The 17,619-nt window shown below is 43.3% G+C and overlaps 2 protein-coding genes across 6 annotated transcripts in view; one reads left to right on the forward strand and one right to left on the reverse strand.

Annotated features, from left to right (window-relative positions):
* CUL1 (cullin 1) overlaps nt 1-1,870 on the forward strand; it is a 38,212-nt gene extending 36,342 nt beyond the window's left edge. Inside the window, exon 21 of the mRNA XM_014946968.1 lies at nt 1,235-1,870. Within this exon, the coding sequence (XP_014802454.1) occupies nt 1,235-1,315 (81 nt within the window). The 3' untranslated portion in view covers nt 1,316-1,870. The remainder of the gene's footprint in view (nt 1-1,234) is intronic.
* A 2,027-nt stretch (nt 1,871-3,897) lies between these two features.
* EZH2 (enhancer of zeste 2 polycomb repressive complex 2 subunit) overlaps nt 3,898-17,619 on the reverse strand; it is a 60,538-nt gene continuing 46,816 nt past the window's right edge. For 4 of the 5 annotated variants that reach the window (XM_014946975.1, XM_014946974.1, XM_014946972.1 and 1 more), the window contains 10 exons: nt 17,374-17,543; nt 16,903-16,997; nt 10,138-10,178; nt 8,804-8,929; nt 8,254-8,432; nt 7,162-7,257; nt 6,474-6,555; nt 5,629-5,709; nt 5,429-5,513; nt 3,898-4,245 (listed from right to left, as the gene is read on the reverse strand). In XM_014946975.1, the coding sequence (XP_014802461.1) occupies nt 4,185-4,245; nt 5,429-5,513; nt 5,629-5,709; nt 6,474-6,555; nt 7,162-7,257; nt 8,254-8,432; nt 8,804-8,929; nt 10,138-10,178; nt 16,903-16,997; nt 17,374-17,543 (1,016 nt within the window). In that variant the 3' untranslated portion in view covers nt 3,898-4,184. Of the gene's footprint in view, nt 4,246-5,034; nt 5,246-5,424; nt 5,514-5,628; nt 5,710-6,473; nt 6,556-7,161; nt 7,258-8,253; nt 8,433-8,803; nt 8,930-10,137; nt 10,179-16,902; nt 16,998-17,373; nt 17,544-17,619 lie in introns of those variants that run through there. The other variant, XM_014946973.1, reaches the window with a different exon arrangement.

Consider the following 17,619-nt stretch of genomic DNA (forward strand, 5'->3'; position numbering starts at 1 on the left):
AGTTAATGATGGTTTCCTCATCAGTTTGTTCTATTGTCCCACCAATGGCTTTTACATCCGCAAGTGGATGTGACCCCAGTGGTGTCCCCCAGGGGTCAATACTTCGTCCAGTGCTGTTCAATATATTCATCAGTGACCTGGACGAGGGGACAGAGTGTATCCTCAGCAAGTTTGCTGATGATACCAAACTGGGAGGGGTGGCTGACACCCCGGAGGGCTGTGCTGCCATCCAGCGAGACTTGGACAGGCTGGAGGGCTGGGCAAGGAAGAACCTCATGAGGTTCAACAGGGAAAAGTGTAGGGTCCTGCACCTGGGGAAGAAAAATGTCAGGTACCAATACAGGTTAGGGGTGGACCCGCTAGAGACAACTACTGAAGAGAAAGATCTAGGGGTCCTGGTGGACAGTAAAATGACAATGAGTAAACAGTGTGCTCTTGCGGCCAGGAAGGCCAATGGTATCTTGGGTTGTATAGGGAAGAGTGTGGCCAGCAGGTCAAGGGAAGTCATTCTCCCCCTCTACTCTGCACTGGTGAGGCCACAACTGGAATGCTGCATCCAGTTCTGGGCTCCCCAGTTCAAGAGGGACAGGGAACTTTCCATTCAAATATGAGGAAGAACTTTTTCACGTTGAGGGTGGCAGAGCCCTGGAAGAGGCTGCCCAGGGAGGGTGTGGAGTCCCCTTCTTTGGAGATCTTCAAGCCCCGCCTGGATGCTCCTGAGTAACATGCTCTGACAAGCTCTGGGTGGTCCTGCTTCAGCAGGGGAGTTGGACTAGATGATCTCTATGGTCCCTTCCAACTCTAAAAATTCAGTGAAATTCAGTGAAACCCAGGGGGTGGCTGGGGTAAAGAACAGGCAGTGGAGAGCTGTTGGGTGAACTGGTACCACTGCTGAGGGAGATGCACCCAGTCACCTCCAGAGGCACTGACTGGAAGTGCTGTCCTCAGTAAGGTCACAGTAAGTGCTCAGCAGCCCGAGCGCAGGCTGCTCTCCCCGTCACCACCCTGGAGTGGCATCAAGGGAGTGTAACTCAGTTCAGTGGGTTGGTGGAGTCTTCTGCTTGGATGTGGTCAGAGAAGGGAGAGTGAACTGCTGGGGTTTGTTGCCCTTTGCCTCCTCCCGTCCTCTGCTTGGCATCAAATTCAGTGGCCAAAGTCATTCTAAGTTTGTAGCGGCCGCAGGAGAGGGCTTTTCTGCCCCGCGTCCCACCGCTTGTGTTCGTGTCACCCACAGAAATGCATCGACATCCTGATTGAGAAGGAGTACTTGGAACGTGTGGATGGCGAGAAGGACACCTACAGTTACTTGGCTTAACGTTTTTCTTAGCAATGACTTGACTGTGTGACACTCGGCAAATAGGTATGTGATGGAAAAGAGTGAAAGTCAACGGAACTTCATAGCGGCCGCCCTGCTGCCACCGGGACCTCCCTTTTTAATAACTGAGACCAGGACTCCCATCAGCCAGTCTCAGACTGACATCAGAACTGCTCAGGATTGATACATTTCAAGTATGTAAATATGGACACCGATGCCATTTAACCTAATTTAAGAACAGAAAGGAATCAAACCCTTCTCCTTTAAGGGTTGCATGCTACTGCATTTAAATCAATACATTGGCTAGATGATAAAGAGCTGCCGTGGCAGGCGGCGCTCCTAAATGTTGGCAGCACTTTGAGAGCGAGTCTGAATGGACCCATGTGTAATCTGCTATGAAAACCCATTTGTATAGTGTGTTTCATTTTTTAATGTGTGATAAATAAAAAAAAAAAAAAATTAAAAGATTTCTGTACAAGTTGCATTTGGTTTTATTGTTTTAAGTTTCATGACTTATCTTTCTAAATGTAAATAAAAGGTATAATGGTTATGAAAGCTATAGAAATTTTGTTTTGCTTTTCTGCCTTTGCCCCGTTCTCTGGTGATTTCAGCGCATTTTGTTCTCTGAAGAAATTGTCACCATCAAACGTGCACGGGACTTTCTTTCTGAAGAGGAGAGGTTTCAGAAAAGGAAAGGAGAGGAAGGTGTGGTGATTTCACAAGATGAACAGCACAGAGAGCACTGGGGACCCACGTGGGGACACCTGGAGCTGCTGTGAGCACTGCACCCTTTGCTGGGAGATGCCCTGAGGGAATCAGGTTGAGGCTGCCCATTTCTGTGCCTGGACCAGAAACTGGAGCGTGTTCCTGAAGATTAATTCCCATTAATGCAACCTGTGATGGGAATTAAAATTACTGCTCGTACAGGGCTGGGCTGGGCTTCGTCCCACTTGTCTCCCAGAGGTGTGTGTTTGACACAGGTGTGCACTGAGCGGTGCCTTTCCATGCGCTATAAGGAAAACGCTGCCGTCTCCACAGCTCCCACCTGGGCTCATTTTCATTTTCCGAGTGTGAAAAGAATGTAACTTCTGCAGCCAAACCCATTTTGCCCTGTAGAAATTGTGTTTGTTTTGGCATGAAGACAAGGGAGCCAGGTTTTGTGTTGATACTGTTTTTTCTCTGAGGGGAAACATTTTTCATGGTTACAATTGAGCTCTGACCCACAAAAATGTCTTTTTTTTTTTTTAAATAATTATGGAGCAGTATTAGATGTGACCCAAACTGGTTTGGAAAATGGTGGGAGAAGTCTCTTCCCCACTTGAGATGGTGCCTGCCTGCTGCTCCTGTTCTGAAAGAACAATAATTGGCCTAATGAGTGTTTGGCTGGGCAGTGGAGCATCTTCCTGGTCAGTTTTTGAACTTGATCTGGGTGATCCCAGATCCCAAAACCTGTTTGGAGCTGCCAGGGCTGCTTAAACCACCTCGTGCTGTGCTCGCTGCTCGCTCTCACCCACCTCTGGTTTTAAACCCACCTGCTCTCCATCCAGCCTCAGACAAGCAGGAGGGAAAATAAGTTTTGACTTCTGGACTCAATTTTTTCTTTTTGTCCTGAAGAAGATGAGGGGTGAGACTCCTCAGTTCTTCCTGGGTGGCAAGAGGGGCTGCTTTGGCTCGTGCCCAGTGGGACCAGGGAGTGGCAGCTGCTTCAGTGCTCACAAGTGCCAGGATTTGTGTGCAATGAGTGTTGCAGTCGTGTCCCCCTGCCTGCCCTCCCCTGAGCAGTGGCTCAGAGTCCAGGCTCAGCCAGCAGATCAGAAATAAACCCTGGGCAAGACCCAAGACAAGCAGCTGTGATCTTAACCCTTCTGAATAAAAACATATATAAAAAAAAAAAAACCAAAGTAGTAAGGCAGAGTAGCTGTGATAGTGTTTGCTTCTGTATAAATGTGAGCTGCAGAAGAGAGCTGGAGGTGTAATTACTGCTGCATTCATTACTCCTCTTGCTTCAGAGCAGCTACAGTGGAGGGTTCCAGGTGATGGGCCCATCACTGCTGGGTCCTTGAACAAGTGCTGCAGCTGCCTGGGGGCACTGCCACACTGAGCAAAGAGAGTCATTCATTTGCCATTAAGTTAAGAGGCAAACCTTGCACCTCAACTTTGTCTTGAAAGTAGGGTTTGTCCCAAAATTCACAGCTATTCTTGTGAGGGGTGGGGTGGGACCAGTTCCCCTTCCAGTAAATTCATCTGCTGCTAATGGCCAGACCTCTCGTTAGGACTATGAGTGAGGAGACTTCACCAGAGCAGAGAAACACTTCAATAATGATGCTGTGCTGAGAGGGGAGGTGTGGGGACAGCTGTAGAGTGTCTGCCCAGCACCCCTTACACAGGGAACATGCCCAGGGTGTGTGACAACTGGGATTATTTTGCTGAGGTGCTTCCCCCTGGGGTTTCACCCTCAGCCCAACTACACAGGTCACAGCTACAACAGCTTCAGCCTGAGCTGAAGTAACAGACAAAGTGGAAAATATGAAGTTGTCAGAAGTTGAAAGTATTCCCGACACAAAATTCCAACTCGGTTCCAGTTAAAATGAAGAAGTTCAAGTATCCTTTTTATTCAAGGTTGAAAAAATGTACCACACCACATTATTGCAAAAGTTCATAGGTACAAAACACTTTGCAGCTGGTGAGAAGGCAATAAAAAGTTGTTTGTTTTTTTTTTTTTTAAATTTGTTACTATAAATTATTGTTACAGTACTTTGCAAATACAGAATTTCAAATTGCATCATTTTTATTTTACTAAAATTGCCCACAGTACTAGAGATTCCTGAAGATAAGGCAGCTGTTTGTTTAAAAGAAGAGGTAGCTGGTGTCAAGGGATTTCCATTTCTCTTTCGATGCCCACGTACTTGAGGGCATCAGCTTGGCTGTATCTGAAATAAAAAAAAAATAATAAATAAAACCAAAAAAAGAACCCAGTAGCACTGAACATTCCAGCTTCATCCTTCGGAGAGTGAGAGCACCACAGCCTGACCTGCTCTATCCTGAGAGTGAGAGCACCACAGCCTGACCTGCTCCCAGACTTCACCTCCCCAGAGTTCTCTCACCAGCTGTGGCCTTGACTCCCTGGGTGAGTTCACAGAACAAGGCTGAGCACTCAAGAACCTGCTTTTACAGGAATTTGACCAAGAGGTAACAAAATGCTCAAGTTTTTCACCTTCAATCTCACAATACTAAAGGTCATTTTAACTACTGGACAGCAACTGCATTTCTCAAGGTTGCCTTACAGGGCTCTGTCACTGGACACTTAACTTTCATCTACAATTATCTCACTTGAAGAAAACGATGAACTCAATCTCTTTGCTGTAATAACACAATCAAACATCTTACCCATTTCTCAGCGACAGGAGAGACAACCCATATGGGTCCTGGGGAACCCTCCCCCATCGTGGTGCGTGGGGGCTGCCTGTAAAACCTGGGGGGGTCTGTCCCCATTTGTCACTAAACTTTCTCCATACGAGCTGCTGGTCCAAGTTCACAAAGCTGGTAAACAGCTGCTTTGCTAAAATCAGTCTCACTTGCACATAAGAAGTTCCATCTAAACATGGGGAGGAACTTCACTTTGAGGGTGGCAGAGCCCTGGCAGAGGCTGCCCAGGGAGGTGGTGGAGTCTCCTTCTCTGGAGACATTCAAAACCACCTGGACACGTTCCTGTGGGACCTGCTTTGGCAGGGGGTTGGAGGAGATGATCTCCAGAGGTCCCTTCCAACCCCAGATCATGCTGTGATTCTGTGATCTGGCTTAAAAAAAAAATACACAAGCAGCTCTGCTTCTCAGGTGCCAAGACCTGAGGCTGTAAGGAGGCAGGCAGAGTAATTAAGTACTGACAGCTAATCCACTCTATGACAGGAAGCAGTTACAAAATCCATCCACCAACTACACAAGCAGCTCTGCTTCCCAGGTGCCAAGACCTGAGGCTGTAAGGAGGCAAATACACAAGCAGCTCTGCTTCTCAGGTGCCAAGACCTGAGGCTGTAAGGAGGCAGGCAGAGTAATTAAGTACTGACAGCTAATCCACTCTATGACAGGAAGCAGTTACAAAATCCATCCACCAACCTGTAGTCAAAGAACAGTTCTTCACCAGTCTGAATGGCTCTTTTAGCAAATATTCCTATTCTGTGATCACCATTAACCATCATAACTGTTTAAAAGAAATTTAAACTCATGTTAACCAAAATATTGCTCAAATGTGTATTCTAAATATGCATTCTACAACATTTCATACATTGCTAAAAGCAAGTAAATGCAAAACTTACCTTTTGCATAGCAGTTGGGATTTACTGAATGGTTTGCAAATCTAATTTTGTTGCCCTTACGTGTTGCATCAACCACAAAATCTAGGGGTGGGGGGGGTTGGGGAAAAAAACAAAACACAAAACCCACAAATGATGGACCGGTCAAAACCTTTACAAACAGATTTTTTTTGTGTTTAATATCTAGCGTGTTCAGGTTTTAGCAGCTGGAAGAGCTAAGTGCCCAGCTCCCCACATCACCCCACGACAGCTTCGCTGTTCTGCCAGGCTCCAGCCACTCCTGCTGCCCCACACCACGCCTCCCATTGCTCTCCTGCCTCCCTCCCTTCACATTTCATTCCACAAGGACAAGATTCCATAAATACACCGAGTCAACATGGACATAAAGCAGCTTTTTCTCCTCCTTTCAAATAGTTTCTCATATTTCACACTGGAGACAGCGCAGTCTGTATTTTTCATGTAGTCACACGCCCAACACAGGATTACCATCAGAACTTACTGCTAATTTAAGTAACAGTGAAATGATTTCAGACAATACCTAGCAAGCCTTCTCAATTCTTTAGGCTACTTAATGCTTGCACATGATTTTACTCCATGGAACTCTATTCAACTCATCTTGTACATTTGCCTTGTGTAATAGGCTCTATTGTTCCTATCTCAGTGACCAGCATTTAGGGAAAAAAAAAAGCCCCAGCCATCAATATTAGGAATCCACAGATTGCTAAAAAAAAGATGGGCAGAAGGAAACATTTCTCAGTGTTACCTACTGCCTGCAAAAGAACAGGGCTGAGCAAAATGGGGAGAGTACACACTGTATTTATGCTGCAGGGGTTAGGAGTAGTACATACCATTATTCAAGTTAAAGAGAAAGCTGCACATGTATTTGTCGTATACTTTTCCTCTTCTGTCTGCCTCATCCTGAGAAATAATCTGAAAGAAATAGTACTTTTGTAAAAGAGACCACCCCCTTCCCTTCTGTAACCATAACAGCTTAAGGTGAAAAATCCCAGACATCCTGAAATAACGCTGGGGGGTTTTATTCTCTGGGACTGAAAATATTCCCAAACATGAAGTACCCTTCTCAGCAAGGGCTCTGTGTTCATCAGCCATGGTTTGCTCTGAGCAGAACTAAGTTCTTCCAGAGCAGAAGGAAACCAAGCCTTGCTTTTCATCTCAAAACCAAGACCGTGTGCCAGATTCAGGGTTTTATTACTACAGAATACCATTTAGTGAAAGCACCTACTGAATTTTCATCCTATACTAAATGATTTTGCACAAAATTCCAGGCACTGAATGGAGATGACATGGAAGACAAAAATGACATTGCATCGTCTTGTTCCCACAAAGAACCCATGTCCAATTTTTTGTGACACTTCAACTGTCCAGCTCCTGGGTTTGGAGTCTGGCAGCAGTCGCTGTGACTTAATCACATCTCTCTGTCTAAACACAACACCAAGTCAGAGAATCTCCTGGTCATGGGCCAACACACACCTTCACCCATGAAACTCACGTGTAACCCCTGGTCTCCAGCCTTACCTCACCACAGTATTCAGAGATGAATTCATTCTTCTGTACAGGATCTTTGATGAAAATTCCCCAGCCTGCCACATCTGAAGGTGCCAATAGCAAGTGCTGTGGGAGAGAAAAAAAACCCAAAAGTTTAGACATGCCTGGCTTGGATTTGTTTTTTTTTTTTTGTTTTGGTGTTTGGTTTGGCTTTGATTCTATCACTTAATGATATGTATGCTGGGACTCCAGAAGTAAAGACAAACGTGGATTCTTCTAATTACCAAACGCACACTGAAATTACAGCTTGTGGATCAGAAGTTGTATGTGAAAGAAAACCCACGTGAAACATTTAAAAAAACCAATTAAAAGTTTGGTTTAGCCTTGAAACGAGGGTGTTACATAAAAACAGATACACTAAGGACTTCCAACTAGAAAGGTCTACAAACAGGAGCCCACTATTGGTTAGCTCAGTATTTGACTGAACTAGCCTATGAGAAGATTTTCTGAAGCAGAAATAAACCTTGGTTTATGTCTTCATTTACAACTAAAGAATTATTTATTTATAAATTTTGTATTATTAATTAACCTTGGTTTATTTCTTCATCTATTTAACAGAGCTGAATAGGCTTTTAAGGTATCTTTGGCAGACTGTACACACGCTTGTATGTTAGAATCAACAAATGAAGAAAGAAATAGCCAGCATCTATGTCTGAGCCAAACTTCCTTTCTGCTGATCTAAGGACAGGAGATCAGAAAAGATCTGATCAGGAGATAAGAAAAGAGGAGCTACCACTTCAGAACAGCAGCCTTATGTGCAAAGCACAAGTTAAGCCTAAATGGGGAAGAGGAGATATTCCACTGCAGTGTTAGACAGAAAACAGTAACTAATTGGTATCTGATGAAATGTATAATTAACAGTAGCACACATGCAAGCTAATTTAAGTGTCAGCTACCTCGCTTTTTGGGTTTTGGGTTGGTTGGGTTTGGTCTTTTTTTGGTGTTTGTGTTTTCCTGTTTGACAGCAAGATGGCAAAGAAATTCCGCTGTCTAGCATGAAAATAGAAAAACATCCAAACCAAGGCAAAAGGCATGTAGTTAGTTGTATCACTGTCTACATACTTTTTTGGATCCTCTCTGAATGCTGCAGTTCTTGCAAGAAACATTTTTGCTGTCCCAGTGGTCGGCTGCTCCACACGTTAAACAGAGGTCAGGGTCGCACTCGCGTACAGCTAGGTAACAGGGGCACTGCTTAGTGTTGCATTGGGCTTTACAACGACACCCAGGAAACCTGTTTTGGCCTAAAAAAGGGATATAATGGCAAACAAGAAGAGCAAGTATGAAAAAAGTACACTGTAAAAATTAAGACAGCGCAGATGACAGCATATCAGAATATTAAAAACATAGCTGTTGGTATCTGTATAGGACATGCCAAAGTGCTGCCAGTTCTTCCCTTCCATGATTTTACTTTAGTCTTCCTCAATTTTAATTGTGAATGCTATTTCTGACTTCATCGAATGGCTAATTAAGATGGACAAAATTTAAGTGAACCTGTAGTCCTCCTCACACCGTTTGACCCACATTTGCTGCTTCTGCAAACGCTGCAGTAAGGACACACTGCTGGGACAGGAAAAAGAATTCTAGATAGCTTTTAAATGTTTGTTTTACTTACATTCTGAGCTGCACTGACAAAACTTCTCACAGAAGTTTTGAGCAATTACACATGGGCACGAGCTATCACAAGGCTGACGTGGGTGATCACATGGCTGATAGTTGTAAACATGATTCGATGACCCATCTGAATAAAAATAGCAACGTTTTGTAAAGTTGAAAGGCGCAAACAAACAACACGCGTTCTTCTTTAAAGCAGAAATTCGCTTTTATTCATTTAACTAAGAGAACCCCAAAAATTAACAAAAACCTCTCAAACCTACGATGAGGAGGCTTAAAAAAACCCCCAGACACCAAACCCCAACTGTAAGTTTAGCGAGGTTTGGCACCATTAGCTCCCTGCCTCCTGGCACCCTCCGCTCTTCCCATTACTTTGCAGCTCTGAATACTGGAAGCAGCTAACTATTTCCTGGGCAAAAATGAAAAACAAAGCTACAATGGTATAATTTCCTGTACGAAAACCTTCTAGAATAACACTGAATATTATTCAGCAAAGTAAGTTTACTCAAAGTCATTTTTGACATGAAAAACAAAACTACAATGGTATAATTTCCTGTATGAAAACGTTCTAGAATAACACTGAATATTATTCAGCAAAGTAAGTTTGCTCAAAGTCATTTTTGACTCTGGAGAAAGAGTCAACTTTCCAAGAGATACCCTGGCAGAGTAAGCCCTGGGCATGGCAAGGCGGCACCCTGCCCAGCCAGCTCCCCCCTGCAGAGAACACCAACACCCTGCAGTCAAGGAGGAACAACAACTCTAAAGCTTTGCCTAGAGAGCAGCTAGCAGAATTTGGTGTTAGAAATTAATATTCCTGGGCTTGGGTCAGGTTTGCACACATTCCTAAAAACGCTCAAGTTCGCCATCAGCACCCAAAAAGGTAAGAGACAAACTGATCTATCATTTACCCTGCTAGAAGTCCCAACCACTCTCAAGAAATTTTCAGATAAAAAAAAACTAGCTTATTTTAGAAATAGTTAACAAAAACCAACAACAAATGCTGCTTTTTACCATAGCTCCTATCATTAATAGTATTTTTTTCTGTACTTCAACGAGGCTGAAAAGATTGTAAATTCAGCCTCCTTCCCTTTTTATTGAATTATACAGAGTTACGTAAACCAAACCGTACCTTTTGTCCCTAAAGTACCTGTAATGAGACCGTACATCTTTCTTTTTATTCCCCCTATAATCTCATGGAATGTATGCAATAGCCTAACATTAAAAAAAAAAACCACGCCCAAACCCCAAAAAGCAAAGCCAAAAAAAAAAAAAAAAAAAAAAAAAAAAAGATTTAGTTAAAAGTTCAGGACATAAATGGAATGGAAAGATGCTAACCCTTTTTCAGCTGTATCTTTCTGCAATGAGCAGCCCACAACCTGCAAAAACACAAAACAGAGACAGGGATGTTGAGGGGCAGGGCCGCCGGGGAGGTGTCTCGCACCCGAGCTCCACTCCACACGAACACCCAGCAGGTCCCACATGTCACAAGAGGTTGCATCCTGTCCCCCTGTCACTGGAGCTGACCAGAGCAAGGCTGGGCAGGCTGCTCCCCCCCTCCCCACACCCCTTCCCAGCCCCGGCTGGACCAGCAGCCCTCCTCACCCAGCCCGGGCCATGGAGATGCTCAGCCAGTCTCGGAGGAGAACCTGCAAAGAGGAGGCTGCTGGAGCTGCTTCTAGGAGGCAAAAAACAGCAGCAGAAGGAAGGATAGAGAACTGCAGATATGGAGGGACACGTCCAAGTAGGGGCAGGAAGGTGTGCCAGCTGTTTGGCCCCAGCACCACACTGGTAGTGTCCCACAGATCCCAGCCAGGATGCCCTGAGTGTATGACAGCAGGAGATGACAGCTGTCTGGCGCAGCCACAGTGATGCCACCTCAATATTTCTTCTGGTCAGACAGATTTTTCCCCGGATCGTCCCGACCCGTGGTGCTGTGCTAAGCCTTTTCCCTTCCACTTCAAACTCCATCTGCCTTCCTCTTACATCCTGACAGTTTTTTTTACAGTGTCCTCTGTCTCCCTTATCTTCGCTAAGCGCTCCCTTTGCAACAAGTGGCAGATTTGTTGGGTGGTGGTTTCTTGTTTGGGGTTTTTTTTTTTATATTTACATATCATGCTTTTTGTTATTCATAACATAACTCACTATAAAGTTCTTGCAAGTTACCCTTAGCCTATTTATTTTATATCCATTTCAGATTGCAAGCTCTTTGGGTGTGACATGTCTACTTGCCCATGAATAGCTGTGTCAGACACAGTCCAGCAAAAACACCCCTCTGGATCTCAGGTACCCAAACAAAACTCAGACTTAAATTTCAGTAGCCTAAAAAATTAAAGGAGTAATAGATGTTTTTAGGTTTTCTTTAAATTATACTGCTCGGACTTTCTTAGTATGCCATAGAGCAACATGAAGAGGCTGTGGGAGAAGCCCCATTCCCTGGCCAAAAGCACCCTGCTGCCTGCACCGACCAACCCCACTGTGCGACAGGACCCAAAGGGTAATGATTAATGGAGCAGGTTCAAGCTGGAAGCCTGTCACCAGTGGTGTCCCCCAGGGGTCAATACTTGGTCCAGTGCTGTTCAATATATTCATCAGTGACCTGGACGAGGGGACAGAGTGTATCCTCAGCAAGTTTGCTGATGATACCAAACTGGGAGGGGTGGCTGACACCCCGGAGGGCTGTGCTGCCATCCAGCGAGACTTGGACAGGCTGGAGAACTGGGCAAGGAAGAACCTCATGAGGTTCAACAGGGAAAAGTGTAGGATCCTGCACCTGGGAAGAAGAATGTTAGGCATCAATACAGGTTTCCAGCAGGTCCATGCCTAACAAGCTCTGAAGAAAAGAATCTGGGGGTCCTGGTGGACAACAAAATGACAATGAGCAAGCAGTGTGCTCTTGTGGCCAGGAAGGCCAACGGAATCCTGGGCTGCAGAGGGAAGAGTGTGGCCAGCAGGTCAAGGGAGGTCATTCTCCCCCTCTACTCTGCACTGGTGAGGCCACAACTGGAATCCTGCGTCCAGTTCTGGGCTCCCCAGTTCAAGAGGGACAGGGAACTACTGGAAAGAGTCCAGCGAAGGGCAACAAAGATGATTCAAGGATTGGAGCATCTCCCTTATGAGGAGAGGCTGAAAGAGCTGGGACTCTTGAGCCTGGAGAAGAGAAGGCTGAGGGGAGACCTTATTAATGCTGACAAGGATCTCAAGGGCGGGCTGAAGGAGGAGGGAACCAGACTCTTTTCAGTGGTTCCCACTGAGAGGACAAGGGGCAACGGGCACAAGTTGGAACATAAAGGGTCCACTTGAATATGAGGAAGAACTTTTTCACAGTGAGGGTGGCAGAGCCCTGGAAGAGGCTGCCCAGGGAGGGTGTGGAGTCCCCTTCTTTGGAGATCTTCAAGCCCCGCCTGGATGCCATCCTGAGTTACAAGCTCTGACAAGCTATTCTGCCTTTCAGTAAATGGAAGACTTACAAGTTTCCACTCTGGAAAAATATCTCCTAGACTTTTCAGCTGCTACCTCTTTCATAAATCATGGTATCAGTCTGTACATTAACCAAAAGGTGGGCTGCTCCCCCCCAGCAGCTTTTGGTACAGAAGATTCTCTGTGCAATTGCCCTCCCAAAGCTTTACTGTCAGACCTCACGTGAAGTGCTCGGCAGCCAACTCTCTTACAAGCATGTGAAGTTAGAAACCCACCGAGGCACACTGCCCAAGTAACTGAGCTTGAGGGGAGGGAACAAACCCAAAGACCTTCCTGTTAAGAATGGCTTACTCTAGAAAAAAAAAAAATCTCTGACAAGCTATTCTGCCTTTCAGCTGGAAAAATATCTCCTAGACTTTTCAGCTGCTACCTCTTTCATAAATCATGGTATCAGTCTGTACATTAACCAAAAGGTGGGCTGCTCCCCCCCAGCAGCTTTTGGTACAGAAGATTCTCTGTGCAATTGCCCTCCCAAAGCTTTACTGTCAGACCTCACGTGAAGTGCTCGGCAGCCAACTCTCTTACAAGCATGTGAAGTTAGAAACCCACCGAGGCACACTGCCCAAGTAACTGAGCTTGAGGGGAGGGAACAAACCCAAAGACCTTCCTGTTAAGAATGGCTTACTCTAGAAAAAAAAAAAAAAAAGGCTACCAACATGTATTTCTGAATTACAAGATGTTGACTCCATGTAAGAAGGCAGTTGCCTTATAATTGAAAGGAGTGCAATTTTGACTTAAATCACTCTAATGCACACTAAACTACTTTTTGTCTGGCTGGTACTTGGCAAATATACTATGTTTTTGAACAATTCTTTCACAGAAGCTTGTCTCTGAACCCAAGGTAGTAAGGACCTGGAAGCACATCAAACCCTTAAAAGCTTTCTGTGGAAAGACTTGTTAAAACACCGTTTCATTAGCAATTAGCATGAAACTTTTTTGGCAAGCACTAAAGTCCAAACCACGACAACTATCCTAATACTTTAAAAGTAAAATGCCACTTGCTGACTAGTTACCACCTGAGACTTTCTGGATTCTATGGGAAAGTAGAGACTGTATGGACAAGGTCACCTGAACATGACAAAGATTGCCATCATCAACAAAGCATTAATACTAAACAACTCAAAATGGATAGAAGATTAAGTATGGTAGCCACAGTGGCAAAGGCATCAGCTTAGTCACTCTTATGAGACTGGTGTCACAGGAGGAAGAGAACCCAGCAAGAAAAGAGCTGGAGACACACAGTGTGAGCACAAATTGTGGGGAACGACAGAAGACAACATGAAGTTAGCTGCCAACACCAACCAATTCGACAGGAGCTTTGATTAACACAATCAAGTAGTACATTCATAGGATTGTAATTTTCAAAAACTGCCAAGAAGCACTGCAAGTTCCCCCGATTAGGGCACAAAGCTGAAGCCTGAATGAACACCCTATTAAAGGTGAACTGTCTGCCCTATAATCTGCTATCTCAGCCAGAAACAAAAGGCAAGATCTGGCCCCATGCACCAGGAAGTAGAGTTAAAGAAAAGACAGAAAGTTGAGAAAGCCACTCAAGCTTCATAATGACAAATTTCCAAGCAAGCAGGTGGATTTGTACATCTGGTTACAGACATTTGCAGGATAGCCAGCTTAGAAAACAAGTGTTTCCAGAAGCATTATGGCAGAAGCTGTCAAAAATATCCTGTTCTCTGATAACAACCTACTAGATTTTGCCCGTGTTTTTAGGAGGCACTGCTATCAGCTGATCAGGCAGTAGAAACACATTCTTTGGAAAAGCTTCACTAGCATTTCTTTCTTTGCACAGGGATAGTCTGCCACCTCAAACAGCACTGAAAATTCAAAGTATGTGCCAATTATGTCAATATACATAGTTAGGTCTTTGCAGTGTTTGGTTTTTCTGGCATCACTTCTTTTCAGTCTCCTACATCATATCTTCTCCACAGCCTCCCTGCCACCCTATGACTCGGCCTTCCAGCCTGGTGGCATGGAGCAATGTCTGTGCCAATGCCTCAGCTGCTCCTTTTGCCAGATAACAGTGAGACTTTAAATCCCTATAAAAAGGCACCCTAGGAACTCTAGGCAGAACCACATAAGCTATTCAAACATATGCAGTGAACATCAGTCCAGCAGAAGGTAGGAACAGGAAGAGGAAAAATGAGGGAAAAAAAATACTTTTAAGTAAATTTTGGATGAGTAAGGGGAGGAAAATAAAAATAGTCAAGAAGCAGCATGACATGACCCTGCAATCAATAACAGATCCTTACACCAATCCAGAGGAAGTAGTGCTGATACAGTTCAGGTCCCAGCAATTGAAGGAAAACATGTACTTAAGAGAATGGACACTACTGAAGTACTCTCCCTCTAGCATACGCTCATGCTTTTCTGAATTCTTTCTCAGTTCAGATTTTTCTACTGGCTTGTATGCAAAGTACTCATTTCCTCCAGCAAAGCAGAGTTTTCACAGATGGACAATCTCCAAGACGTAGGACAGGCTCTCACACTTACTGACTCTCCAAAAAATGACGATAGAAGAAGTCTTATCCTCTTATTGATCAGCCTTTTGTGGCCATGTAACAAAAAGAACACTGGAAGGAGGGAGACACTATTGTTTACTATCCAAGAGGGGTGTAGTCTGGCCAGCTAGTTGCTCAGTATGCCTATATGGGCACCAAGATATAGGGGAAATAGGCAAAGTCTTGTAAGGAAATCTGCTACCAAATCAGCTACAAGAGGCCATTAACAGCAGCATTCTGCTGCTGCTTTTCTCTTTGGTGAATGCTGCTTCTGCTTAAAGGCTGTCTACCACTCGTCCACGTGGAAAACCTGCTGACCAGAAAAGTTTGAACAGGACTAGGGGCTCTAAGTACTGAATTTACTCTATGAATTGAGTTTACTCACTCCAAGAAATGTAAGAAACAGAGAAAGACTTCTAGATGGTTTTCCCAATTGCCAGTTGTGAGACACCTTGAGAAAGTGCTCAGATTACAGTAGTATGTAGGTGGGTTGAAAGGTTTTCCTTTTTTTGAAAGACTACTGCATGTAGAAGAATGGAGACAGCTTGATTGCCACCTATTCTGTGACATCAAACAAACAAAAAAAATATCTCCTTCCTTCAATGAGAGCTAAAAGAATTCAAAGGCATTTTAAAACTAAATTGCTACCAGAGAAGTTTCTATATTGGCAACTAACAGGAACAAAATAACATCAAGAAAGCCCATGTAGTGGTATGTGCTTTTATATATTTGGAAAAAAAACCCAAACCAAAAAAAGTCTCAAAATTCCTCCAAAACAATGGCAACCCGATAACCATACAATCCATTTGGGCCTTTGAGTTGCTCTTTTCAAATAGAGCAACTCAATTCAATTTTCAAATATTTTTTTCAATTTTTATAGCAGTTTGTATGAATCTGAAAGCAAGCTAATTCCTGACTGCATATTCCAAATTTGCACTATGGCTAGTAACTCCAGATTTTAACAGCCAAATCCACCAAATAACCCAAAACCTGAAAACTCTGCCAAGAGCATTAAATCAATAGTTTTTGCTGAGATGAGACTCTCTTCTGGATGTTCACTGAGTCTTTTCCTAGCTCACTTTGGCTGCCTCTATGCTATAGAGCAGAAACATTCTACTCCACATCAACAGGATCTTTCAGCCAGTGTCAGGAAGTTCACTAAGCCTGGACAAAATAAATTTGCTTAGACAAGCTAAGACAGAAGCAAGAAAACTGCCAGGAGAAGAACTAGAAGAACAAACTTGGGGGTAAACAAGGAAAGTTAAAGGGAAAAATAGGAAACTTTATGGAAAAAGGCATACTTATTGCTTGCTAATTTCCAGTTGTCTTTCTATCTCTTATGTTCTTACCCCTGGGAATAAAAATAATCAACGCAGAATCGCATTTTCAGACCTCAGGATTCTCAAAGAAAAATTCATTTCACTAACAGACAGTAGCCATCAAGTTTACAATTTAAACAGAAATTGTTTCAGATGGTCTTTATGAATTCAGTAAAAAGCCTGGGTTTTGTTCTTCATTGCAGCTTCACTTCAAATAATAACTCGTTAACCTGGTTCTTTAGTTGAAGTTCTAGTTGCTAATGAAACTGGGGTGCTATAAAGGAATAGTCTCTCAAAGAGAAAAAAGGCAATCCTACTAGTTGACTACAATGGTTTTGCTCACTGATCATCTGAGTCTTAATGGAATATGCTTCACCATAAAAAACATTTACAGAATACCATGTAATCATTATTGAATCCCATTATAATGCTTGTAAATTTAATATTTATTGCTGCAAAAAAAACTTTACCACAATATCTTGAATGATATAACAAACTGTGTAGAGTATTTCTAATCTAAACTAGCTTGACCACTTGCAGCTACACACGTACAAGGATCTGGCTGTTGTAGAGGTTAAAAAGAAGGGAGAGGGGATGAGAAGTAGAAGGTTGTATTTGCCAATGCAGTAAGACTTTTGTCTGAAACCAAAGCACCATTTTATTGCTGCAAACTTCGATTTTGGAAGCAAAAGGAGAAGAGTTGCGTGACTTCTCCTCCAAAATACTTTCTGTTCAGATCCCCTGCATCTCCAATTTATTGTTATGCTAAGGTTATTTAGTAACAGATTTACCTGTGTTTTCTTTTCTTCTTTCTGGGAGGAGTATCAACATCTTCAGCAGGGACTGGAGCAATAATACTAGATTCCTTTACTCTAAACTCATACACCTAACAAGAGATACCATAATACATCCACGATAAATCTCTCACTAGTAGAAAGTTGCTCATTTTCTAAGTTAGTATGATTTCCTCCAACAACTTAAGAGATTATATCCAGTCATAGTCTCTTTTCAATACATTTAAACTTGATTATTTTTGTCATATAAGAACAGATAGTCTAATTTAAACCTCCTGTGAATTTAATTTAAAAACAATTTTAAAATTAACTTTATATCTTTGTGGCATGAATTCTGGATCATAGCATTCTTGGTAAAACCAAGAACATTAATTAATTTTCTCTTTCAGTAATCAATGCTAGTACTTCTATACTTCAGTTTTAAAAGTAAAATGCTATCAACCCTTAGTAAGTAGCTCCCCTTCTTACCTGCCTGCACGTTTTGGTCCCAATCAGTCTGGCAATCGCACAAAAGTTGTCATAGTAAGTGCCAATAAGAACTCTAAACATTGAAGCTTCTGCACCGCTCCATTCCACATTCTCTGGAGGCTCAATATTTGGCTTCATCTTTATCGGTGTTTGACACCTAGAATTTGCTTCTGTAACAAATAATCAAGAGTATGGGTCAACGGAAGGCTATTCCAAAATTTTTTACACAGCCCTTAAAGATGTCAA

The sequence above is a fragment of the Calidris pugnax genome, unplaced genomic scaffold (genome assembly GCF_001431845.1).
Source record: "Calidris pugnax isolate Ruff unplaced genomic scaffold, ASM143184v1 scaffold71, whole genome shotgun sequence".
NCBI lineage: Eukaryota > Metazoa > Chordata > Aves > Charadriiformes > Scolopacidae > Calidris > Calidris pugnax.